This window comes from Salmo salar, chromosome 14 (assembly GCF_965601325.2).
Source record: "Salmo salar chromosome 14, fSalSal1, whole genome shotgun sequence".
Lineage (NCBI taxonomy): Eukaryota > Metazoa > Chordata > Actinopteri > Salmoniformes > Salmonidae > Salmo > Salmo salar.
Window position 1 is genome coordinate 36,354,649 of NC_138304.1, and position 25,520 is coordinate 36,380,168.

A 25,520-nucleotide genomic window follows, 5' to 3' on the forward strand; every position below is an offset into this window, starting at 1 on the left:
GAACAAGACCCTGATCTGTGTTCCACTATTCATTCACTTGTCTTCTTGAGATACTTTAGCTCTCAAGTGTAAACTCTGAGTGAGTATCCCCTAGCCACCATTACCTAGTCAACTGTCTTGATCTTCTTCTCCGGGAACATCTCCTTCAGTGTCAATGTGGCATCCAGGGAGAAGGTAGCCACCAGAGTAAGTATGGTTTTCAACCAGCCGGGGTAGCCAGGCAGCAGAGTTTGATTGTTGTGCAGGGCCCGGCCCAGCCCAATGATAACCACCAGGGCTCCCTCTGCGATATTGTCCCTGCAGTGCAGAACCAGCCAGGCCAGCAGGGAGGGCACCACTGTTGCCCAGGTTCATCCAGTCGCGCTGGGCAGAACTTCCTTTAGGCAGGCAAAAGCCCCAGCGGGCCCCGCCCAGGAAGGACATGATGGAGGCCCCATAGACCACCTGGGAGTAGGCCACCTCAGGGAGGTAGGACTGGGTCACAGCTATCAGCAGGGGGGCACCCAGGAATGGAAGGAGGGCGGAATAGCCGAGGCATTGACCAGGGTTTTCATGCTGAGGCGATGTTGGTTCTCTCCTCCCAGGGGCCCTGGGAGCGGGGTGCCCCTGGCAGAGCAAAGAAGCAGAGCAGCTTAGGGACCTGAGGGTCAGAAACCTGGAGGAGGCTAGTCTCCGGAACAGTAGCGAAGTCGCCATGGAAACTTGTGGAGCCATCAAGTGGTTGGAACTGGTGTAAAAACAGTCCCTCTTCACCGTACAGCTGGACCCCCAGAGTACCCGTTGCAGAGATTGCCATGTTGGACCCTGGGAGTAAAAAAAAGAGTGTTGCAGAAAGCATTTCTCAGTAGGGTTTAATATGATCTGGCCCACTGTGTCTATCCTGGTCCAGAGAACCCAGATGTTTTTGGCTATTTGTTGCAAGGTCAATTTGACAGATAGACCAATATGATGGTGTCATAGGAACTGGTGTAATGTTCCTACTTACCACACAATTGTCTCTTCAATGCAAATTAGATCTCTTTTTTTTTACTTAAAAGGGGAAGAGGTGCATGTGCATTTTAGAACATAGCTAGCTAACCAGTTTGATCTTGTTAACAAGCTTTGACCTCTTTAGCATTATCTAACAACGTTAGATATCCAAATTAATAGACATGTTCTAACAAAAGCCTGTGCTTACATTTTTTTGTCACCCTTGATCTTCACGTTGTGCAGATCAATAATAAATTAGCAATTGCATAGGTTTGTAAGGTCGATTACTCGATTTACTGTGTCTGACGAAAGTTTGATTTCTGCAGCGATCGATTAGTGCGCCTGCCTGGAAAATAGTGTGTCGCATTCAATATCACAAATATGTATCTAGCTAGTACTTTTTTTAGTACTAGTTGAACAGGGGCGGCAGGTGCTGGGTCGAATCCCCGAACTGACAAGGTTAAAATCTGTCGTTCTGCCCCTGAACAAGGCAGTTAACCCACTGTTCCCCCAGTAGGCCATCATTGTAAATAAGAATTTGTTCCTGACTTGCCTAGTTAAATAAAGGTTAAATAAATAAATAAAAATACTATTTTGATCGCAAAATGTTTTAACTAATTTCTTTCTAATCTGCTTCGACGTTTTTAGTATACAAAAATCCCACTCCTATTCAGTTTGAAACAAAATGCTACGCGCCTGAGGTTGCAAAATTATAAGAACTTGAACGTACCCCAGATAAGTAAGCTCCGCGAGCGCTCCAAAAACCCAAACAAACACCCAATCGCCACTTTAATCTGGAGGCACATAGCAGGAAGAAAGTATTGCAGTGCTAAAGGAATATTAATAGTCAAGATATATTTTTTAAATCGTATTTCGTGAAGATATTGCTTGATATAAGTAGGTTTTGGCATCATCATATCAAATCTAGCAAGCTAACGGTAGATATAACGTTATTAGCTAGCTAGCGCCCGAATCCTCCGACCCCGTGTGGGCTAACGCGGAAGCCATTTTGAAGCCGTGTTGTGCCAACGAAGCGAAGGTCTGTTTACCTCTATTTGCAGAAATTTGACAGCAATATTAGAAACAACTACACGTTACTCTGTTGCAAAAATATATTGTATGTGTCTGAGACTGGGTCGTAGTTGTGCGAGTTACTGTATGTTAACTAGTTGACTTGCCATCTTTGGTGATAGTCGTGGCTAGCTAGCTTGCTAACAACTTGGTTACAACGAGTTTACAAGGAATATACTGTACATTGCATGGCCAAAAGTATGTGGACACCTACTCGTTGAACATCTCATTCCAAAATCATAGCCCATTAGCATTAATATGGAGTTGGTTCCCCCTTTGCTGCTGTAACAACCTACACTCTTCTGGGAAGACTTTCCACTAGACCATTAGTGAGGTCCGGCACTGATGTTGGGTGATTAGGCCTGGCTCGTAGTCGGCGTTCCAATTCTTCCCAAACGTAGTCGATGGGGTTGAGGTCAGGGCTCTGTGTAGGCCAGTCAAGTTCTTCCACACCGATCTTGACAAACCATTTCTGTATGGACCTCGCTTTGTGCACAGGGGGCATTGTCATGCTAAAATAGGAAAGGGCCTTCCCCAAACAGTTGCCACAAAGTTGGAAGCACAGAATCATCTAGAATATCAATGTATGTTGTAGTGTTAAGATTTCCCTCTACTGGAACTAAGCCCAAACCATGCAAAACAGCCCCGGACCATTATTCCTCCTCCACCAAACTTTACAGTTGGAAGTATGCATTTGGCTAGGTAGCGTTCTCCTGGCATCCGGCTAACCCAGATTCGGCCGTCGGACTGCCAGATGGTGAAGCGTGATTCATCACTCCAGAGAACACGTTTCCACTGCTCCAGTCCAATGCCGGGGAGCTTTGCACTACTCCAGCTAACACTTGGCATTGTGCATGGGGATCTTAGGCGTGTGTGCTGCTGCACTGCAATATAAACTAATTTCATGAAGCTCCCGACGAACAGTTATTTTGCTGACGTTGCTTCCAGAGGCAGTTTGGAACTCGCTAGTGAGTGTTACAACAGAGGACTGACGATTTTTACGCACTACAGAGCTCTGCGGTCCCGTTCTGTGAGCTTGTGTGGCCTACCACTTTGCGGCTGAGCCGTTGTTGCTCCTAGACGTTTCCACTTCACCACATTGAAAGTCACTGAGCTCTTCAGTAAGGCCATACTACTGCCAATATTTGTCTATGGCGATTGCATGGCTGTGTGCTCGATTTTATACACCTGTCAGCAACAGTTGTGGCTGTAATAGCCAAATCCACTAGCCAGATAATTAGCTAGCAGTGATCAAAGTTTTTGCTTCCTCAATCTGCTCAAATGATTTCTTAACTTTCTAAGAATTTTGACAGTGTCTTAACTTGTTTATAAAAGTGAATGTGTTCACAATAACTTAGTCAACTCAATACACAATGGAAGCCATTGGACAGCCTATCACAGTACTATAAAGGATTTTTTAATAAAAAAATAAATATAATTGTACCTTTTAACTAGGCAAGTCATGTTTATTGATTTGTATTTAGGAAGCGCACTGCAGCCTCATGATCATTAATGATGATGACATGCTGTGAGTGGGTCGCTGTTCTTAGTAGTTTAGAACACACAATCACTCACTGCCCGATTTAGATCAGGAGCTGGGAGAGAGTGAGAAACATTTCAGGTCTAGAATATTTTTAGACTGGTATACATATTTGATAAAAGCTTGCAGTTTTGTAAGGGAGTATAAAATGTCTAAAGAGCTCTGGTTTTTGATTGTTTTGCTTCAAGACGTTTTATTTTATCATTGCATTGTGTTTGCTGTCTTTTGAATGAGAAGCTATATTGTGGGTTCATCAAAGGTGTTCTGGGAGAACTATTCATCAAGTTTGACATGCAGTACAGATTGTGCTGGAAACATGACTTGGGTATACACCTGCATAAACTTGTAAGTTGTGTGCATTACAACCTTACCGGTGTGTCTGAGATTCAAAAGTATTTCTGTTTTGTTTTTGCAGGTCCGGTCTGCATAAGTGCAGATACTACTACATGTGAAAGCAACACTACAAGAGGACGGAAAATACTAGGAGTAACTGCACAGCACCTGTCCTTCTGACACATGCTCCGTATGTTCCTACACTTTCTTTGCTTTGAAGAAAGGAAGATATTTGCCTTTCAGAGGTTCCCTCTTTTATGGACACGTTTATTTTTTGTCTTTCAACAAAGGAGTCCCAGGTGTGTTGTGACACACAGGACACTGATCGTAAGCGATTGCTGTTATACTGTTTAAAAACTTTTGCACTCTCATCCTTCAACCACACAACTACGGCTAATTATACCAGCAAATATAATAGGACAGATGAAGAAAGCAACCAATCTAACCAGCCGTTGAGACACCATTGTGTTTAGTATGCATTGAAAAACAGCATTATAATGTGTTGCTCTGCAGTATCAACATTTCACTGACCGGAATTGAAGATGTCAGAAATGTAACAGTGGATTCTGCTGCCTTTACTGTCATGTGACTGTAATACTAGACACCTTTTTTTCCCCCTTCAACCCCAGACAGCCTTTTCACCAGTTTAATGAGGTGAGCTGTGGTTTTCAGTGACCTCCATTGGAATTAAAAGAGGTCTCTGAATTGATTTATTTTCTGCATGTGTTTGGGTAGAGCCTAAAATGACTAAGAGCTGGCACTCATAGTGGCAGGAGAAGAGCCAGAACCTCCTTCCAGCACACTTCTGATGTCATAGTGGAGCTGTCCCGTTCACACTGACAGGGATCGATGCCCCAGAGCTTCCAATCTCAGCAGACAACCTGCACCTGCCTCTCCCATTGGGCAATTCACTTGCCTGTCTACTGAGCCCACCAATCAGAACCTTCTGTTTCACAAAACGGATCAAGCGGGTTCCATGTGTCTCTTCCCCTGACAAAGAATCCTACCTGCTTCGGTAGAGTGATCAGGACGAATTTGGGGGTAACAACGCGCCTCTGGATCACCATTCCAGATAATCCCAGAATCCTGTGACCCGACACCCAACTTTTCACCCTGGACGACGGGGTCTGCCTCTGGGGAAAGGGGCTGTTCTGTCCTGGAGGTGGAGGAGGGCTTGGCAGTGAGGTGCTGCTCTCCATCACACACTCTGAGTCAATCCCACAGAGGAGGCAGAGACCGAGAGGAAGAGGAGAGGACTTCAGAGCCAAAGACTCTGGGGTAATAATAAGTCTTATGTAACAATGTTTTTCTTTTGTCCCAAAATCCAAGATTTCTCATTCATTTTACTCTGTGTCAGATCCTTGCCATGAGGTTTGATGCCTCGATCCACTGACAGGAGACACTGGACCTAAATGGCGCAGCATGACTTTGTTCCTGCCTGGCTTAACTTCTCCACGCCCCAGCCTGCCAAGGTGAGACCGTGTGTGTGTGTGTGTGTGTGTGTGTGTGTGTGTGTGTGTGTGTGTGTGTGTGTGTGTGTGTGTGTGTGTGTGTTTACATACGTTTGTGTGTGCGCACAACCAGGGGCAGGCTTATTGGGGGCAGACTGACTGCAATCAGCACAGGAAAAATAGTCAGAGATACAGTTTGTACTAAGGGAAACAGACAGGAGAAAATCAAGGAAGTCATATTGAATGAATGTAGACTGTAATGGAGAGAGGATGAAGAGTGAAGGGGATTTTGCTTGTTTTATTATTCATTCCTCATAGAGTTGTTATCATCCAGGCTCTGTATGATTTGTTATGTGTTTTCTTCGTGTGGTAAGTGAAAGCAGTAGAATTGTATTTATTTTATTTTTATTTAACCTTTATTTAACTAGAAAGGGAAGGTGAATGGACATATGGAGAAGTGTGAAAAGCAGGAGAGCCTGTTGTGGTGGTGTTTTGCTCGTGGGACTACTAGATACGGGATTGAGATTCAGCTAAATGAGAACAGTGTTTTTTTTTTTTACTCTCAGCAAGAGCTTGGAGTAATCTGGTCGTCAGAGTGTAGTCTATACCAGGCGATTTTTTTTTTCAGGTTGTACACCAGCCAAATTAGTTGTGGATACCGATCTCAACATTGGCAGTCCAGTAAGATCAAGCTGATAGTAGTGACTGATGGACGACACTAAGTTATTACATAAACACCAAACCTAAGCTGCTTAATGTCCACAAGACTGCATATTACATAGACACACTACATGACCAAAGGTATATGGACACCTGCTCGTCAAACATCTCATTCCAAAATCATGGGCATTAATATGGAGTTGGTCCCCCTTTTGCTGCTATAACAGTCTCTACTCTTCTGGGAAGGCTTTCCACTAGATGTTGGAAAATTGCTGCAGGGACTTGCTTCCATTCAGCCACGAGAATTAGTGAGGTCGGGCACTGCTGTTGGGTGGTTAGGCCTGGCTCGCAGTCGGCATTCCAATTCATCCCAAAGGTGTTTGATGGGGTTGAGGTCAGTCCCATCGAGCTGCACGCTTCAGCACTCGGTGGTCCCGTTCTGTAAGCTTGTGTGGCCCACCACTTTGCGGCTGAGCCGTTGTTGCTCCTAGGCGTTGCCACTTCACAATTACAGCATTTACAGTTGACCAGGGCAGCTCTAGCAGGGCAGAAATTTGATGAACTGACTTGTTGGAAAGGTGGCATCCTATGACGGTGCCACTTTGAACATCACTGAGCTCTTCAATAAGGCCATTCTACTGCCAATGTTTGTCTATGGAGAGAGATTGCATGGCTGTGTGCTCGATGTTATACACCTGTCAGCAACTTGTGTGGCTGAAATGGCTGAATCCACTAATTTGAAAAGGTGTCCACATACTTTTGTATATATAGTGTATGTATATTATGTATCTGTGTGACATTGCAATTAAATAAATCAGATGAAAAATGTTGCGTTTGGTGTGAGAGTATTCATTCCTGTTTCATAATTGTGTGTGTGGAGGTACTAGAAGACTAGGGGTAGGATCTGGGAGCACGTGGTTTCACCTCACTGCCCTTTTTTACATTTTTTATATTTTTTGACAATGATGACGACGTACTCTATGGCTGCAGTCTTGCGAGCTCCGAGGCAACTTTTTTGTGATTCTTTTGGTGTTTTTCTTTGACTTTTTTTACCCTGTATATGGCTTACTTACTTACTTTCTAGTGTTCTTATTTCTCGTGTGTTTTTGTTCTATTTATAATACTACTGATATTGATTACTGCATTGATGGGAATGCGGTTGCAAGAAAGGCATTACACTGTACTTGTGCACGTGACAAAAATATAACCTTTTTTCTTTTTGTATCCAGTCCCCTGCAGCCAGCCTAGAGAAGCATGGCGACCCCCATCACCACCGGAACAGCCGTGCTGCCGTGAGCCGCCGCCGACACAACTCCTCCGATGGCTTCTTTAACAACGGGCCCCTGCATGCCCCCGCAGGTAACCCTGACGATCAGAACCCCCTGCGCGACCCCCCAAAAACGTTTTTGTGATGTGTGGTTTGTTGACAGCCTGCTTGAAAGAGCGGTGTTTGTTTCGTTACATAGTATTAAACTTACTGTCCTGTGTGTGTCTGCAGGTGATGGGTGGCAGCAGCCCTCTCTCCTCCTGAGACATGACTCTGTGGACTCTGGGGTGGCGAAGGGGAGGCGTGGTGGTCTAGCGGGGGGGTCCTGCTGGAAGGAGGCTCATCCCACCTGGCACGGGGCGGCACAGGACAGGCACCACCACCCGGGGCGCCAACCCAAACGCCACGGGACGGGAGGAGGGGACAGGCAGGGGGGACACCGGCAGCGCAACGGCAACTTCCATCCCCGCAAGAGCGCCCCTGGGACCCTCTACCAGGACAAGTTCCCCAATGATGAACACAGCAGGGAGGACAATCTGAAGTTTGTGGAAGAGGACTTTGTGAGTAATAATCTCATCCTCCATTTCTGAAAACCTCTTGACAACTTCTTGTCACAATTTACAGTCTTGAGTTACTATGCCATATGTCACATATTAGTCAATGGGCATAGTGACATTAACTTCTTGGGGACCCCTTCGAGATAGGATCCCGTTAACGGGATTGTTTGACAAGATAGCATGGCGCGAAATTCAAAACAGCAAAAATCTAATCATTTCGATTTTTCAAACATACGACTATTTTACACCATTTTAAAGATACACTTCTCCTTAATGTAACCACATTGTCCGATTTCAAAAAGGCTTTACAGCGAAAGCAAAACATTACATTATGTTAGGAGAGTACATAGACAAAAATAACCACACAGCCATTTTCCAAGTAAGGAGATATGTCACAAAAACCGAAAACACAGCTAAATGAAGCACTAACCTTTGTCGATCTTCATCAGATGACACTCCTAGGACATCATGTTACACAATACATGTATGTTTTGTTCGATAAAGTTAATATTTATATCCAAAAACAGCATTTTACATTGGCGCGTGATGTTCAGAAATTGTCATCAGCAACGTTGACAAAATACATAACAATTATTTTAAGAATTATAGATACAGTAGTCCTTTATGCAACCGCCGTGTCAGATTTTAAAATAGCTTTTTGGGCGAAAGCACATTTTTCAATATTCTGAGTACATTGCTCAGCCATCACGGCGAGCTATTCAGACACCCGCCAAGTTCGGGGCAACCTAAACTCAGAATTAGTATTAGAAATATTGTATTACCTTTGCTGATCTTCGTCAGAATGCACTCCCAGGACTGCTACTTCCACAAGAAATTATGTTTTTGTTACAAATAATCCATATTTATGTCCAAATACCTCCGTTTTGTTCGTGCGTTCAGGTCACTATCCAAATGCATAATGTGCGAGCATAATTTGAGACACAAAAAGTCCAAATGTTCCATTACCGTACTTAGAAGCATGTCAAACGCTGTTTAAAATCAATCTTTATGGTATTTTTAACGTAGAATTGCGATAATATTCCAACCTTACAATAGCGTATTCATTTCAGAAGAAAAATAAGGAAAGGCGCGCTCGCGTGACTGCGCATTTCCAATCCCTTTGTTGCCAGGCAGGCCACTCAGTAACTGAGCTCCTATATTCTGCCCGGTTACTGGATACGGATGAAACAACTTTCGGAGGGCTTTTGACAGCCAATGGAAGCCCTAGGAAGTGCAACGTGACCCCTAAGTATTTGTAGTTTCTCTAGGGATTCAAAAGTAGAACTACAATTCTCAGACCTTCCACTTCCTGGTTGAAATTTTCTCAGGTTTTTGCCTGCCATATGAGTTCTGTTATACTCACAGACACCATTCAAACAGTTTTAGAAACTTCAGAGTGTTTTCTATCCAAATCTACTAATAATATGCATATTCTATTTTCTGGGCAAGAGTTGTAACCAGTTTAATTTGGGTACGTTTTTCATCCGGCCGTGAAAATTCTGCCCCCTAGCCCTAAGAGGTTTTAAGACCTAACAGGGAAAATACCTGGATTGGTACAGCTAAACATAAAACATAATGGGAAATATACTGTATATACAAACTTGTGAAATAATGTCAACGTTTTCCTACCAGCCCTCCCTTAACCCTGAAACAACTGGAAAGCCCGGGAACCAGATGAGGCCACTGGCTCCTCACGCTGGAGTATGGGGTAATCTCTCTAATAGATTAATTGATCTATTGACATTACAAAGTTGACACCAGTAACGTCTTCACAAAGTTCAGCCCACTCCCTTTGTCTCCATGTCATTACCCCCCTCCTAACTAGTTGCTCCCATCTCTCCAGAGAACCCGCCTAGTGGCAAGCAGATGGTGTCTAAGATGCTGGTGATCAAGAAGGTTTCCAAGGAGGACCCAGGATGCACTGCGTTCTCTACTGGCTTCACCAGCTCCGGAGCCCCACCCATCAATGGCAGCAAAGCCCTGCCCACCATCGCTAGCTCTACCCACTCAGTCTATAAGAACCTGGTGCCCAAGTCTGCCATGGTGCCCACCAAGCCCCCTCAGTGGAAGCCGAGTGGGAGAGACTCCACCAAGCCTGGCCTCCACCTGTCAGGACGAGACTCTGTCTTCACCAGCCCTGTGTCTGCAGCCAAACCCTCCGCCCCCGCCACCCAGCTACATAGCCACAACACCCCCAAAGAGGTGAGGGCAGCTCTCCAGACCCCTTACACAGGCCAAAGGGGTTCATAGAGAGCGTATAGCAGGCCATACACATCCAGTCCCGAGGAGAAAAAGTTTACGTAACTGTTAGAAACCACAAGCAAGGGCTCAACATTTTTCCTCCCTCTCTCTGTTTTTTCTATCAGCGTCCTTTCAGTACGACTCCTCCCATAGACATCGCCTCGTCGTCACGGCTGAAGCTGATGCGGCGCGGACCAGACCGGAAGAGTGACTTCCTGCGGATGCTGAAGGACGAGGTCACCGGTGACCTGACCTCCAGCAGCAGCCCTGGGGCACCTGGAGAGGTACATAACACCCCTAGAAAATGTCCAAGTGGGACGCAAAGGCCCTCCAAAATGTTACATTCAAACCAATTGAAGGTAAATTCACAGGCTGACTGAACAAAAATAAACTAGAGGCATGTGAAATGTGGAGCGTTACATGGCTCACTTCATATGTAAGCAGAAGTGACCTGTTTTATTAAGGTGTCTATTCTTTGGTGTAAATGACTCTTCAGGGCGAGAGCAGCACCCCAGAGCCCAAAGCCTACAGCCAGGGAGTCTGCAATGAGAACGGCCTGTCTCACTCCCTCAGCGACTCAGACACTGATCACTTGTCTAGCTCACTGGAGGCAGAACACCGGTATGACTGACATATATACACACACACACACACACACACACACACCATCAGTCTACTAAGCAGTGTTCACTGTTTCATTGCAGGTTACTGAAGGCCATGGGTTGGCAGGAATACCCAGAAAACGATGACAGCTTCCTGCCCCTGACTCAGGAAGAGCTCAGAGAGTTCCAGACTAAAACTGAACATGTACGTCTGAGTTTGTGACACAATCTTACAATAATATCATGAATGTTATGAGCATCTTCGGTGACTGCTTTAAACTTCATAGGAAGTGACGTGTTTAAATACAATGAAAATGGCTAGGGCTTAGGTAGCCTAGTGTATGTGCTGTTGCCAACTCTTCCATTGCTGTCATGCTGTACAGTAGAGTTGTCTCAAGCATATAGTGTGGGACCAGGCTTGTGTCTGGAGGCCCGTTTATACTTGGGTCTAACATGCGTCCTTTGTCCTGATGTCCACATTCTGATTGTGCCCAAATTTTTTGACCGGTGTAGATTATTAAAAGACTCATTGTTATCTGCATGGTCAAACCATTTAAATCATCATCATACTGGCCTCTAAAATCATTGACATTTCGTACAATGGACTTGTTTTACCCAGTAAAATACTGGGAGTTTTTATACATCTATACAGTACCAGTCAAAGGTTTGGACATTTCAAGGGTTTTTCTTAATTTTTACTATTTTCTACATTGTAGAATAATAGTGAAGACGTCAACACTGAAATAACACATTGAATCATGTAGGAACCAAAAATAGTGTTAAAAAAAATCGAAAAATATTTTTGATTCTTCAAAGTAGCCACGCTTTGCCTTGATGACAGCCTTGCACAACCTTGGCATTCTCTCAACCAGCTTCATGAGGAATGCTTTTCCAACAGTCTTGAAGGAATTCCCACATATGCTGAGCACTTGTTGGCTGCTTTTCCTTCACTCTGCGGTCCGACTCATCCCAGACCATCTCAATTGGGTTGACGTCGGGTGATTGTAGAGGCCAAGTCATCTGATGCAGCACTCCATCACTCTCCTTCTTGGTCAAATAGCCCTTACACAGCCTGGAGATGTGTTGGGTCATTGTTCTGTTGAAAAACAAATAGTCCCACTAAGTGCAAACCAGATGGGATGGCGTATCGCTGTAGAATGCTGGTTAAGTGTGCCTTGAATTCTAAATAAATCACGAGTGTCGCCAGCAAAGCACCCCTGCACCATCACACCTCCTCCATGCTTCACGATGGGAATAACACATGAGGAGATCATCCATTCATCTACTCTGCATCTCACAAAGAGACGGCGGTTGGAACCAAAAATCTCAAATTTGGACTCGGACCAAAAGAGATTTCCAAAATGTCCATTGCTCGTGTTTCTTGGCCCAAGCAAGTCTCTTCTTATTATTGGTGTCCTTTAGTAGTGGTTTCTTTGCAGCTATTCGACCATGAAGGCCTGATTCACTCAGTCTCCTCTGAACAGTTGATGTTGAGATGTCTTACTTGAACTCTGAAGCATTTATTTGGGCTGCAATTTCTGAGGCTGGTAACTCTAATGAACTTCTCTGCAGCAGAGGTAACTCTGGGTTTTCCATTCCTGTGGTGGTCCACATGAGAGCCAGTTTCATCATAGCAATTGATGGTTTTTGCGACAGCACTTGAAGAAACGTTCAAAGTTATTGACATTTTCCGAATTGAAAGACCATGTCTTAAAGTAATGGACTGTCGTTTCTCTTTGCTTATTTGAGCTTTTCTTGCCATAATATGGACTTGGTCTTTTACCAAATAGGGCTATCTTCTGTATACCACCCCTACCTTGTCACAACACGAATGCATTAAGGAAAGAAATTCCACAAATGAACTTTTAAGAAGGCACACTTGTTAATTGGAATGCAATTCTAGGTGACTGCCTCATGAAGCTGGTTGAAAAAATGCCAAGAGTGTGCAAAGCTGTCAAGGCAAAGGGTGGCTACTTTGAAGAACCTCAAATCAAAAATATATTTTGATGTAATACTTTTGGTTACTACATGATTCCATATGTGTCATTTCATAGTTTGGAGGTCTTCACTATTATTCTACGATGTAGAAAATAGTAAAAATAAATGGTGTCCAAACTTTTGACTGGTACTCTTATTTTTATAGCTTACAATCAATACTTGCTTTAAAATAAATACATTCATATTTTGAAAGAATCTGTCATAATTTGTGTACAGGGAGTAACTGGCAAATCTGGTCACAATGTGGACGGATAAGAGACACACAATACTACAATGTGTAGATGCAACGGCTAGTGTGGGCACAATCAGAATGTGGATAAGATCAGGACAAAGGTCACATGTTATCACCAGGTATAAACAAGGCTTAGGTTTGTGTTTTCACTTAGGTTCTTGTTCTTCCTAGCTGAAGAGGAATGGGATCTTCACCCACTGGAGATGTGTGGCCGAGGCCCACTTAGAAAAGGACGAGGGCTCCGAGTCTGAAACCAGCAGCCAGACCTCAGACGACGATGATGTCAACCTGACGAAGTGGCTTTAAAGAACAAACACACACCCCTCTCGTCTTCAGAACACCTGTTTGACTTATTTTTGCACAAGGGGAAATTCCAGTGGAGGGGGAAGTTCCTGCTTAGCCATGCAGATGTATTTTTCCTGCGTTGCACCTCTTCCCCCTCACTTTGTGGAACTGAGTGTTTGTGAAAAGGGCAATGCACATCTGATTTGAGACTAACAATATTAAAATGGTATCCTGACATGTTTCAAAAGGAATCAGGCCTTGCTTGGAGTTCTGATTGCGTTCATGGTTAATCAATGACGTCACCATAGACAACTGTCTAATAGTGTTAACCGTGCTGGGTGGTCTAGCAGTTAGGGCTGGATTCAATTTGTATCCCAGTTCTGTTACAGCTCGATTGAAATTTAAAGGCGACGTTCACGGTGAACACTGCAGGTCAGCTCAATCGGAAAGAACCATTAACATATCTGCTATACGGATTGAATCCAGCTGTTTAACAGTACACAAACCTGACAGTCAATAGTTCCGTTTCTCACCTCCCATAAATCAAATGAAAAAACAAACCATGCAAACTTATGTTACCACTAAGGCCTAGATTCAATCAGTGCGGTTGAAATTTAAAGGCAATATCCCTGCGCTCGGAGCCTGCACTCACAGTAAACCCTGCATATCGGCTCAACCGGAATTTACCTTAATTTCAATCGCACTATACTTCATCAATAGGGATTGACATGAGCCGTTAGTGGTTTAGCATTGTGCTTCCGACACTAGTGTGACCTTCTGCTCCGTCACCAAAGTGTCTCACCAACCCAGTCATTGGTGAATTCAGCTGGGATGGCCACAGCCAGGATATATCTATTCCATAAGCATACAAATTCATGTTTAGAGTACACCACAGATCAATGCTAGGAGAAACTGGGACAGTAGTTTGTTTTTCCAAGAGGTGGGTCTCCTTTTTGAAGTCTCTTTACACAAATCAAAGATGACAAATTGATCAAGTAGGTAGTCTTTAATGATCTGGTACAAAACCTTACAAATATGAAGAAAAAAAAGCACAGATACACAATAGGAACATGACACATTTACAACTTGATCTGCAGTAGGACGATGTGATGACAATCAGGAATTGGCATCAAAGTCACCAGGGCTTCACTGGCTGCAGGGGGAAACATGAGAATAATCACAATGAAGTCACAAAAAGCCACACATGCTATTGAATGTGAAAAGAGCAGAGGATCTACTTCGTACATATAAAAAAAAAAAGTTGAGTAGTACATGTAGGTATTCCATGACAACTTTATAGGTTGTCTTGGCCTCCCGAGTAGCAATACAGACCCTGGTTTGATTCCAGGCTGTATCACAACCAGCTGTGATTGGGAGTCCCATAGGGTGGTGCACAATTGGCCCAGCATGATTAGGGTTTGGCCAGGGTAGGTCGTCATTGTAAATAAGACTTCTAAACTGACTTGCCTAGTTAAAGGATAAATAGTCACTACTTGCAGTGGAAAATACATACTCCATACATACCGTTCAACCTCCATTTTGTCTTTGACACCGTTGTCTCTGTTGCTGTTAACTTGAGTCTCCTGTTTAACCTTTTTAGAGTCGTTCTCCTTTACTGGGCTGTCTCCTGGTTTCCTCTGTTAAACAATACAAAAAGGTATTTGTGGATACTATTGGTTATCTGGAAGCAAATAGTTTCACTTCACTGACCTTTTTTCTGACCAGGTGTGAGATGTCAGAGGCTGGAGACTTTGAGGGGGCGTTTCCGTATGTGGATCTGACTTGAATCTGAGTGAGGGAAGGACACACCGACATATCCCTTAGAATACAATTAGAATTAAAGGACAACAAATCAACCAATAAAGCTGACTAAAATCATGAGGCGCAGGCTTACTACAGATGCAGACGCCCCTTCGTTTTGAGAACTTCCGCTCGGAGTTGGAAACGCTGAACCACCTGCCTGAAAAAAGAAAACGAAAAGTGGATTCAAACTTCATGCTCAACGTATTGCATAAAGTCAAACCTTAAGAAAGCCTAAAAAAAGTGGGCTAGGACTGGGTCAATCACTGGTTAGAGCACCCTCCATCTCAATCGCCTTCTCACCAGTGTCTCCTGCATCACAGCCTCTGCTGCAACAGCTGCAGTTATTTTCTGTCCCACGGTGGCATCCTCAACCTTCTCCTGGATCTCTGGCAGCAGAGCCTTCAGCTCCTCCATCTCCTTTCTCTCCTCAGGGGCCACCTCTGGCCCCTCTGCCTTCTCCAGCACCTCCTGGAGCTTGGCTGGGAGACAAACGATACAAGGGTGTTACAAGGTAGAAGAGTAACATTTTCCAAGCATAAAACCAGCAGCCACCAACCGGCCGTCTTGTGCCGTTGGCGGTAGGTGCACTTAATTCAGAAGTGTTCCCATTTTGAAACTTTTCATTTGTCAAGAGCTGTGGCTAAATCAACTATGCTGCCCTGGCCAATCAAATAGCTCAAACCGCCGTTCCTACTGCTTCCATGACCCCACAACAAAGTTTGATACTAGCCTATGTGAGATTTCATAGCTTTTGAAACCATGACCAGAGAGACAAAGAATACCGCAAAGAGCTGATCTTTCAAATTAATAACACGCTTCACCCTACTTCCACTCGTGATGTAGCTGCAATGAATGAGTAGCCAACTATTGATAGGCCTGCATCGTGTCCATTTTAATATCCAGGAATATTTCACTTTCTCTGGTCATAGGAACATAAATTTGTACATGAAGCAGAAATAATGTGGTGCCACTCAAGTTTCGCCATCAGGTGGAAGACTATCCCCTCTGGTCAGTCTCACCGGAGGAAAGGAGAGAACAGGAACCGTGAGAGGCGGACCCTCTGCTGCTCTCCCTCCGTAGACCATCAGATTTCAATTTATGCTCAGCTGTGCCTCGCAAGTGATACAACTGATCTATTCTGTTATCAAAACTAGAGTTCTGAAATATATGCTCTGAGATGAACATTGGCGGGGTAAGCATATAGCCAATATGTGATAATGTATTAGGCCTACTGCACACACACAAACACCTCATTCCTACATAACTGGTTTTATTAGGTTAATGTTGCATAGACTTTAAGTCCTATTTATACATACTACCACCGTTCAAAAGTTTGGGGTCACTTATGAAACAGTGAAGAGGCGACACCGGGATGCTGGCCTTCTAGGCAGAGTTGCAAAGAAAAATACATCTCAGGCCAATAAAAAAATATTAAGAATGGCAAAAGAAGACAGACACTGGACAGAATAACTCTGCCTAGAAGGCCAGCATCTCGGAGTCACCTCTTCACTGTTGACGTTGAGACAGGTGTTTTGCAGGAACTACATTGCTCAAAAAAATAAAGGGAACACTAAATTAACACATCCTAGATGTGAATGAATGAAATAATCTTATTAAATACTTTTTTCTTTACATAGTTGAATGTGCTGACAACAAAATCACACAGAAATAATCAATGGAAATCCAATTTATCAACCCATGGAGGTCTGGATTTGGAGTCACACTCAAAATTAAAGTGGAAAACCACACTACAGGCTGATCCAACTTTGTAATGTCCTTAAAACAAGTCAAAATGAGGCTCAGTAGTGTGTGTGGCCTCCACGTGCCTGTATGACTTCCCTACAACGCCTGGGCATGCTCCTGATGAGGTGGCGGATGGTCTCCTGAGGGATCTCCTCCCAGACCTGGACTAAAGCATCCGCCAACTCCTGGACAGTCTGTGGTACAACGTTGCGTTGGAGCGAGGCATGATGTCCCAGATGTGCTCAATTGGATTCAGGTCTGGGGAACGGGTGGGCCAGTCCATAGCATCAATGCCTTCCTCTTGCAGGAACTGCTGACACTCCAGCCACATGAGGTCTAGCATTCTCTTGCATTAGGAGGAACCCAGGGCCAACCGCACCAGCATATGGTCTCACAAGGGGTCTGAGGATCTCATCTCGGTACCTAATGGCAGTCAGGCTACCTCTGGCGAGCACATGGAGGGCTGTGCGGCCCCCCAAAGAAATGCCACCCCACACCATGACTGACCCACCGCCAAACCAGTCATGCTGGAGGATGTTGCAGGCAGCAGAACGTTCTCCACGGCGTCTCCAGACTGTCACGTCTGTCACATGTGTGAACCTGCTTTCATCTGTGAAGAGCACAGGGTGCCAGTGGCAAATTTGCCAATCTTGGTGTTCTCTGGCAAATGCCAAATGTCCTGCACGGTGTTGGGCTGTAAGCACAAGCCCCACCTGTGGACGTCGGGCCCTCATAGAGTCTGTTTCTGACCGTTTGAGCAGACACATGCACATTTGTGGCCTGCTGGAGGTCATTTTGCAGGGCTCTGGCAGTGCTCCTCCTTGCACAAAGGCGGAGGTAGCGGTCCTGCTGCTGGGTTGTTGCCCTCCTACGGCCTCCTCCACGTCTCCTGGTAGCGCCTCCATGCACTGGACACTACGCTGACAGACACAGCAAACCTTGTCACAGCTCGCATTGATGTGCCATCCTGGATGAGCTGCACTACCTGAGCCACTTGTGTGGGTTGTAGACTCCGTCTCATGCTACCACTAGAGTGAAAGCACCGCCAGCATTCAAAAGTGACCAAAACATCAGCCAGGAAGCATAGAAACTGAGAAGTGGTCTGTGGTCACCACCTGCAGAACCACTCCTTTATTGGGGGCGTCTTGCTAATTGCCTATAATTTCCACCTTTTGTCTATTCCATTTGCACAACAGCATGTGAAATTTATTGTCAATCAGTGTTGCTTCCTAAGTGGACAGTTTGATTTCACAGAAGTGTGATTGACTTGGAGTTACATTGTGTTGTTTAAGTGTTCCCTTTATTTTTTTGAGCAGTGTATTTAATGAAGCTGCCAGTTGAGGACTTGAGGCGTTGGTTTCTCCCAAAAAAGGTCCAGTTGCCAGGACCACGAATACAAATTCCACCTAGACACCATTGCCCTAGAGCACACAAAAAACAACACATACCTTGGCCTAAACATCAGCACCACAGGTACAGTTGAAGTCGGAAGTTTACATACACTTAGGTTGGAGTCATTAAAACACTTTATGCAACCATTCCACAAATTTCTTGCTAACAAACTATTGTTTTGGCAAGTCGGTTAGGACATCTACTTTGTGCTTGACAAGTCATTTTTCCAACAAATGTTTACAGATTATTTCACTTATAACTCACTATCACAATTGCAGTGGGTCAGACCGTCCGCAATAGGCTGAGAGAGGCTGGACTGAAGGCTTGTAGGCCTGTTGTAAGGCAGGTCCTCACCAGACATCACCGGCAACAATGTCGCCTATGGGCGCAAACCCACCGTTGCTGGACCAGACTGGACTGGCAAAAAGTGCTCTTCACTGACAAGTCCCAGCTTTGTCTCACCAGGGGTGATAGTCAGATTCGCGTTTATCGTCGAAAGAATGAGCCTTACATGAGGCCCGTACTCTGGAGCGGGATCGATTTGGAGGTGGAGGGTCCGTCATGGTCTGGGGCGGTGCGTCAAAGCATCATCGGACTGAGCTTGTTGTCATTGCAGGCAATCTCAACACTGTGCGTTACAGGGAAGACATCCTCCTCCCTCATGTGGTACCCTTCCTACAGGCTCATCCTGACATGACCCTCCAGCATGACAATGTCACAAGCCGTACTGCTCGTTCTGTGCGTGATTTCCTGCAAGACAGGAATGTCAGTGTTCTGCCATGGCCAGCGAAGAGCCCGGATCTCAATCCCATTGAGCACGACTGGGACCTGTTGGATCGGAGGGTGAGGGCTAGGGCCATTCCCACCAGAAATGTCCAGGAACTTGCAGGTGCCTTGGTGTTAGAGTGGGGTAAGATCTCACAGCAAGAACTGGCAAATCTGGTGCAGTCCATGAGGAGGAGCACTGCAGTACTTAATGCAGCTGGTGGCCACACCAGATACTGACTGTTACTTTTTTGACCCTCCCCCTTTGTTCAGGGACACATTCAATTTCTGTTAGTCACATGTCTATGGAACTTGTTCAGTTTATGGCTCGGTTGTTGAATCTTATGTTCATACAAATATTTGCACATGTTAAGTTTGCTGAAAGTAAACAGTTGACAGTGAGGATGTTTCTTTTTTTGCTTATAGTAGATCTCTGCTTGCTTTTTGACTGTGAAAGTGATCTACTCAGAAAAGGTTGGTTAGCACTGATCTAAACAATTCATTTCGAAATGAGAATCTCACTGATCACATTCACCTCCTCACCTAGTCTGCTCTTGATAACCCTAGCAGAGTGGTTGAAGTGTTCGATGGCCTGGCTGTACTGGCAGTCAGAGCAGAGGGTGAGGCCCAGCTGGTAGTGAGTCTCGGCCAGCAGGCGGCTGTCTGAGGCCAGGTGCTTCAGCTGCAGGGACAGGCACTGCTGGAAGTCATCCACCGCCTGGCTGTAATTGCCTGGGGAGGAAATCGAACAGGTAGTTAGGAACACACCTCACAGAAACACAATGTATGAGCCAACCCCATATCAATCCATATAAAAACCGGGCCAACCCAAAGTACCAGCGGTGATTGGGAAAGTACCTGATTCAGCCGCTACTTCTCCCAGATTCAGATGGGCCTGGGCTGCCAGGAGCTGGTCCTCCTTACCCTCTTTCCTTCAATAGAACACAAACAAACTCAGGCTCTCAAACTGTTAAGTCTGTCTCATATGCAGCAATCCAACTGAGCCGTTGGAACAGACTTGAATAGAGTTTGCATTTGAAAGCCCTACGTACACAACAACTGGAGGATAGCAGGGTAAAACAAGGACGAGTGGGTATTTATTTCCTACCGTACCTTTTGTAGATGACCTTAGCCACCTCCAGCATCTCCCAAGCTAACTGCAGGTTGCCCACTTCCTCATCATCACTATCCTCCGGTATGTCCTCCTGAGGTCAAACGGTAATCGAATGTTAACTTACTGACTTTACAGCAGCTAAACCATCGGCAGGAACACACATAGGTCAGTAGTAGATGAAGTCTCACCTTTTCTTCCCCATCCTCAACATCTGAAACAGACAGAAGTGTGTGAGTGCATGACATTTATTTCCTTTGCATCAAAGATATTGCGTAAACATTATGACGCGTTTGCCTCAAACCTCCATCCTCCTCTTCTGGGTTGTCTGATGACTCTTTAGTCTCAGCTTTGTCACCCTTCTCTCCGATAACTTTCTCCTCGCCGTTCGTGGTGTCAGAACCGTTAACACGGCCGTTCACAGTCTGTCCCTCCTCGCCTCCTCCAGTCTCCTCCACTGTGTTCTTATCTGAATCTGCCTTCTCGCCGTTCTTCTCTTCTTCTGCCATGGCATCATAGACCTGAACTCTTAGCTCATCCCTGGTCTTCTCTGTGATAATACAAAAGGTATATTGAGAAGCGTGTAAGAATATATATATTTTTTTAAACGGGTAAATGTGACTACCACATTATACAGCATTCTGATATACAGCATTATCTGATATACAGCATTAACTGCATTATCAGAGAGGTCAACAACCACTAGGCCAAATTGTATACTTTTTTCAACATGACCGCTGTACCTTTAGGCAAGCATCAACTACATGTGGCTTAACAATGCAAAATGCTTACCATCAACATTGTCTGTGCTTTCAATGTTGGAGTCTTTGGGCTTCTCTTCCTCTCCTTCCTCTTCTTCTGGAACCCCTGTCAGAGCGTTCCCCAAGACACCATTCTCCATCCTGCAACACAATGACAACATTACATTTAAGTCTTAGTTACAACTGTAACAGCAGTGGTTTTGAGATCAAAATACTGTTTACACCCAGAATTCAATGGGGTACATCACTAAATCACCATCTATAGCGCATAGATTAAAATACTGTGAGGGACAGTGAACACCTACCTGGCAAGCTCCAAGAGAGCTTTACCACACAGGAAGAAAGCCTCCCCACACTCATCTGCAGTGTCACCATACCTTTTGGCTCTGGAAAAAAATAAGGGAAAAAAGGCAAAGTTATTTATTAATAAATTAATTAGTAATCGCGAATGATTTTACAGACCAATTATTTCAGTGTGTCACTTGACTTCCACCCCTACTCACAACATCCCGCAGGCTTCTTGAAGGTAGTTGACCGCTGATACCACGTCCCCCATAACGAGATGTCTCTTCCCTGTGCCAATGAGTTTGTTTGCCTCCTCCATGACCATTTTGCAACTAGAAGAAAACATTGATAACCAAGTCATTTTTGCTGTCTGTTAATGTCGGCACTAACAAAGTGGCTATCTAGTTACATTGGAAACAATATTCAACTGTCTTGAATAAAGACCTTTAGCAAGCTAACTAATCATGCATTCGTTCACGAACGCAATAACTAACGTTAAGCGAAGAAATTCGGTGGTTGCAACTCCACTTCTAGCTTCTCATCTCAGTAACGTCAGCGCGTTTTCGCAAACGCTGTTCAGTGATACTTTCCTGACCATGAGCATTAAACACATCTTATGGTAAACATTTACATACCGTGGATGCGAGTAGCTATAAATGTTTATCAGAAGAAACAAGCACAGCTCTCTCTGTCTAATTGTTCCAAAAATGGCGCCAAATTTGCTAATCATTTCCTGTCAACTTCTGCTTGGGGAAAACGCGGGAGAAAAATTAAAGTTGCAGTGACACATTTTTATATCCGTCGAATATTGGGGGGGACTCAGTCCAACTGGAAGGGAGGTCCCGAGTGAAAACGTTTGGTAACCCCTGGTTTAACTTACTTGGGAGAACGTATGGTGACAAAAGCCAGTAGCAAAGCAAATGATTTGTGTATTTACCAGTAAGAAAGTATCAGTGTGATACTGCTCTACTTTGCCTACAAGTGGGGATTTAGAAGTCTCTCCATCTCACATCAGCTCTGATCAAAGGAACCCTCATTGAGAATGCCTCTTTGAGCCCTTCACTATGGCACCATGCAATAATTTGATTGAACTCCAGTATGCATGAGATGCAAGCCTCGAGTCTACAGGGTAAGCAATCTAGGACATAGAGATCAGAGCAGATGAAGGTTCAAAACAATTCATAGGTGTTCTGTCACCACACCACACATTTCTCTCAAGATGCATTTTGTCAGCTCGGTTCACGTCCCAAAATGTTAATACTAGTTGTCCTAATGGAACCAATAAAGTTGTATTGAATTGATTTAAATCAGAGACATCAGCTCTGTCAGGCCTGTATGTGCCTGGCCAAGATCCATTCAGAGAGAGCTGACAGGTGTGAAGAAGGCCCTTGTAAATAACTTGCTGCTCTTGCTCTGTCCAGGGAGATGAGAGAGAGCAGCCCTGCTGTCAGTGCCTGCTGTGAAGTGAGCTCTAGTATCAACCCCCTCACTGAAGAACCCCTGCTAGCTCCCCTGTTACAGCCTTGTCAAGGCAGGCCTAGACATGACAGCCAATCACAGGGCAGGCCTGGAAATAACAACCAATCACAGGGCAGGCCTGGACATGACACCGCCAATCAGGCTCACAGTGAGACCCATCACACCAATTTGGTAATACATCTTCATCAACACAATACTTCTCTTCAAATACCCTGTGTCCTATGAATTGTAGAATGCAAATGTGTATTGTGAATTGTAAATGTAATGTAAATGTAAATGTGTATTGTTCATTGTAAATGTAATTGAAATGTAAATGTTTATTGTTAATTGTAAATGTAATTGAAATGTAAATGTGAATTGTGTGTCGTATGGTCACCTGTCCTAGATAGTGTTAGGGTAGACAGTGCCTGGGAAGTCTTTAAATGTAGATTCCTTGATGTGGTGAATGTGATGGCTCCCATTAGACGGGTCAGGGTAAAGCAGAGATGTAGCCCTTGGTTTAATCATGAGATTCTAGAATCTATCCAAGCAAGGAATAAGGCCTTTAAAAAATGTAAGAACTCTCAAGAGCAGCATGATTTTGTCCTATATAAACGTCACATAAATTAAGCACAGAGCAGGATGGATGAAGCTAAGAGGGGTTACTTTGCTGAGAAAATAATTGAGAACAAAAATGACCCTAAAAAGCTTTGGAAATCATTTAAGAAACTAGGCTGTAGTAGTACTACCAAAAACAAACTAAACAGTATTGGATTGAACATCAGGGGGGATATGGTATATGAAAAAGCAGAGGATGCCAATGAATTCAACTCTTTTTTTTTACTTATGTTGCTAGCAAGCTGGTTAGCAAGCTGCCCACCAGTTCTGGTTTGTATGGAAGCAACCAAGTCAAGAAGTATTATGTAGAGTTAGGGGTTCATCCAAACAGTTTTTCTTTTGCAAAGGTAGCAACAGCCAAAATAGTCAGTATGCTGGCAGAGCTTAAATGCTCCAAAGCCACAGACCTGGATAATATTCCTGCAAGGTTTCTTATAGATTCTACTGAGCAGATTGGCCCTTGTAGTACGCATATCGTTAATCTCTGTCTTGAACAAGGTACCTTTCCCAGGGACATGAAACAAGCTAAAGTTATACCTCTGTATAAGAAGGGGATAAAGTCTGACCCTGGGAATTATAGGCCTGTATCTATCCTCTGTGTAACATCAAAGACCCTGGAGAGAGTTGTACATGAGCAAATGTATGAATATGTTAACAAACAAGGTCTAACATATGATTTTCAGTCGGGTTTTAGAAAAACATACTCCACTGATTCATGTCTACTTTACTTGACTGACTTCATCAGGAAAGAGATTGACGAGGGAAATCTCTGTGGAATGGTACTGCTTGACCTACAGAAGGCCTTTGATACAGTTAACCACTGTCTCCTAATCGCCAAACTGGAGGCACTGGGGTTAAGCAGTATCCCTCTAGGCTGGGTAAAGTCCTATTTATCAGGAAGGGAGCAAGTAGTAGAGGTTAATGGTTCACTGTCTCAGGCAAAACCAATGAGTTGGGGCGTTCCGCAGGGGAGCGTGCTTGGGCCTTTGCTGTTTTTATTGTATATTAATGATATGAAAGATGCTTGTTCTTGCATCTTTTTCTTTATACGGATGACTCTACACTTCTGGTGTCTCACAAAAGTAAAATTATGTTGGAGAGCATACTTAGCACAGAGCTTACTAACATTAGCAAATGGCTTGGAGATAATAAGCTATCTCTGCACTTTGGGAAAACTGAGGCAATTATTTTTGGATCCAGACCTAAATTGAGTAGGTCCTCTGAAATCAGTGTGGAATTATGGGGTGAGGTGCTGACTACTAAAACCTCTGTTAGCTACTTGGGATGTATCCTTGATGGAAGCTTGGGAGGTGTGAGCAGGGCCAATAAAGTGCTAGGGAAGGTTAATGCCAGGAATACGTTTTTGGCTAGAAAGTCCAAGCTGCTTGATAAGGACTCCATGAAAGTGCTAACTACTGCCCTCATTCAATGCCATTTTGACTATGCTAGTACTTCCTGGTTTGGGGGCTTATCTAAACTAATGAAGGGGAAGCTCCAGATAGCCAAGAATAAGCTGATCAGGGTAGTAATGAAGGTGAGTCCACGTACTCACATAGGCAGGAGCTGCTTTCAGGAACTAAACTGGCTGCCTGTTGAGGCTAGGGTGTCCCAGATTAGACTAGGTTTGGTTTACAGGAGTATTTATGGTCCTGCACCCAGATATGTAAGTGATTACTTTCCTCGTGTTAGGGATGCACACAATCACAGCACCAGATCAGGTGTTGCTGATGTGTGCTTATACAGGTTCAGGAGTAATGCTGGGAAAGGTACTTTCTTGTATACTGGAGCCTCAGAATAGAATGAGTTGCCTCATCCCATAAAATAAACGTCCTCTCTGGGCAGCTTTAAAAATAAAGTAAAAATATGTTTGATGTCTTCTGTGCCCATATGAATAACCCCTATGATGTAACTGGAATGATGAGATAGATGTTCTTCTTCTCTGTTTTTGTTTTATTATTTCACTGCCATACTGTGTTCGATCTTGTCTAGCCATCTTGTCTCAAGAGGACCACAATGGAAATAAGTCCAAGACATTGTGTGTTATCCTCAATGATTTTACTCATGTGCATGTATGGCTTTTTCAAGTTTTATGTGTGCTTGTTTTTTTAAATGGTCGAATTAATAAAATAAAATAAAATCTATTGCACTCAAGTAAAACATAGGTCTTAGAAAGCTGACAATTTTGCTCTACTATGGTGAATGGTGAAAATTAATCATCCCGACCTGTCTTCATTCACAAGAGGGGCTGTTGAGCACCACGAGGCTCTTGTTGTTGTGAGGAAAATAGTCAGCTGATGGACTCAATTATATAAGTCTGGATGACATAGTGTGTAATATCCTGTCTACATGTACATGGCAGTGTACAGTGGGGGGAAAAA

General features: G+C 44.2%; 2 protein-coding genes and 1 pseudogene across 6 annotated transcripts; 1 reads left to right on the top strand and 2 right to left on the bottom strand.

The window, feature by feature from the left end:
- Positions 1–59: 59 nt before the first annotated feature.
- On the bottom strand, positions 60–936 carry LOC106569398 (transmembrane protein 69 pseudogene; annotated as a pseudogene).
- Positions 937–1,688: 752 nt separating this feature from the next.
- On the top strand, positions 1,689–13,457 carry gpbl1 (Vasculin-like protein 1). 4 transcript variants are annotated; one of them, XM_014140661.3, is made up of 11 exons: positions 1,689–2,008; positions 3,996–5,191; positions 5,271–5,385; positions 7,254–7,383; positions 7,523–7,851; positions 9,481–9,556; positions 9,692–10,050; positions 10,215–10,448; positions 10,586–10,710; positions 10,794–10,896; positions 13,076–13,214. In XM_014140661.3, exons 3-11 carry the CDS (start codon positions 5,326–5,328, stop codon positions 13,094–13,096), a joined length of 1,437 nt encoding a protein of 478 aa, XP_013996136.1. In that variant the 5' UTR covers positions 1,689–2,008; positions 3,996–5,191; positions 5,271–5,325; the 3' UTR covers positions 13,097–13,214. The 4 variants fall into 4 exon arrangements, with proteins under 4 accessions (XP_013996136.1, XP_013996134.1, XP_013996135.1 ...); XM_014140659.3 differs by having other exon boundaries at positions 1,692–2,008; positions 13,093–13,457; XM_014140660.3 differs by having other exon boundaries at positions 1,695–2,008; positions 10,215–10,373; positions 13,093–13,457.
- Positions 13,458–14,197: 740 nt separating this feature from the next.
- hgv2 (HGV2 protein) lies at positions 14,198–21,756 on the bottom strand. 2 transcript variants are annotated; one of them, XM_014140670.3, is made up of 14 exons: positions 21,561–21,698; positions 21,285–21,398; positions 21,087–21,167; positions 20,813–20,922; positions 20,325–20,570; positions 20,212–20,234; positions 20,023–20,114; positions 19,768–19,841; positions 19,453–19,641; positions 15,310–15,488; positions 15,101–15,166; positions 14,917–14,994; positions 14,731–14,843; positions 14,198–14,359 (listed from the first exon to the last, which is right to left on the bottom strand). In XM_014140670.3, the coding sequence occupies exons 2-14, from the start codon at positions 21,389–21,391 to the stop codon at positions 14,353–14,355; spliced, it is 1,365 nt and encodes a 454-aa protein (XP_013996145.1). In that variant the 5' UTR covers positions 21,392–21,398; positions 21,561–21,698; the 3' UTR covers positions 14,198–14,352.
- Between the last annotated feature and the right edge of the window lie 3,764 nt (positions 21,757–25,520).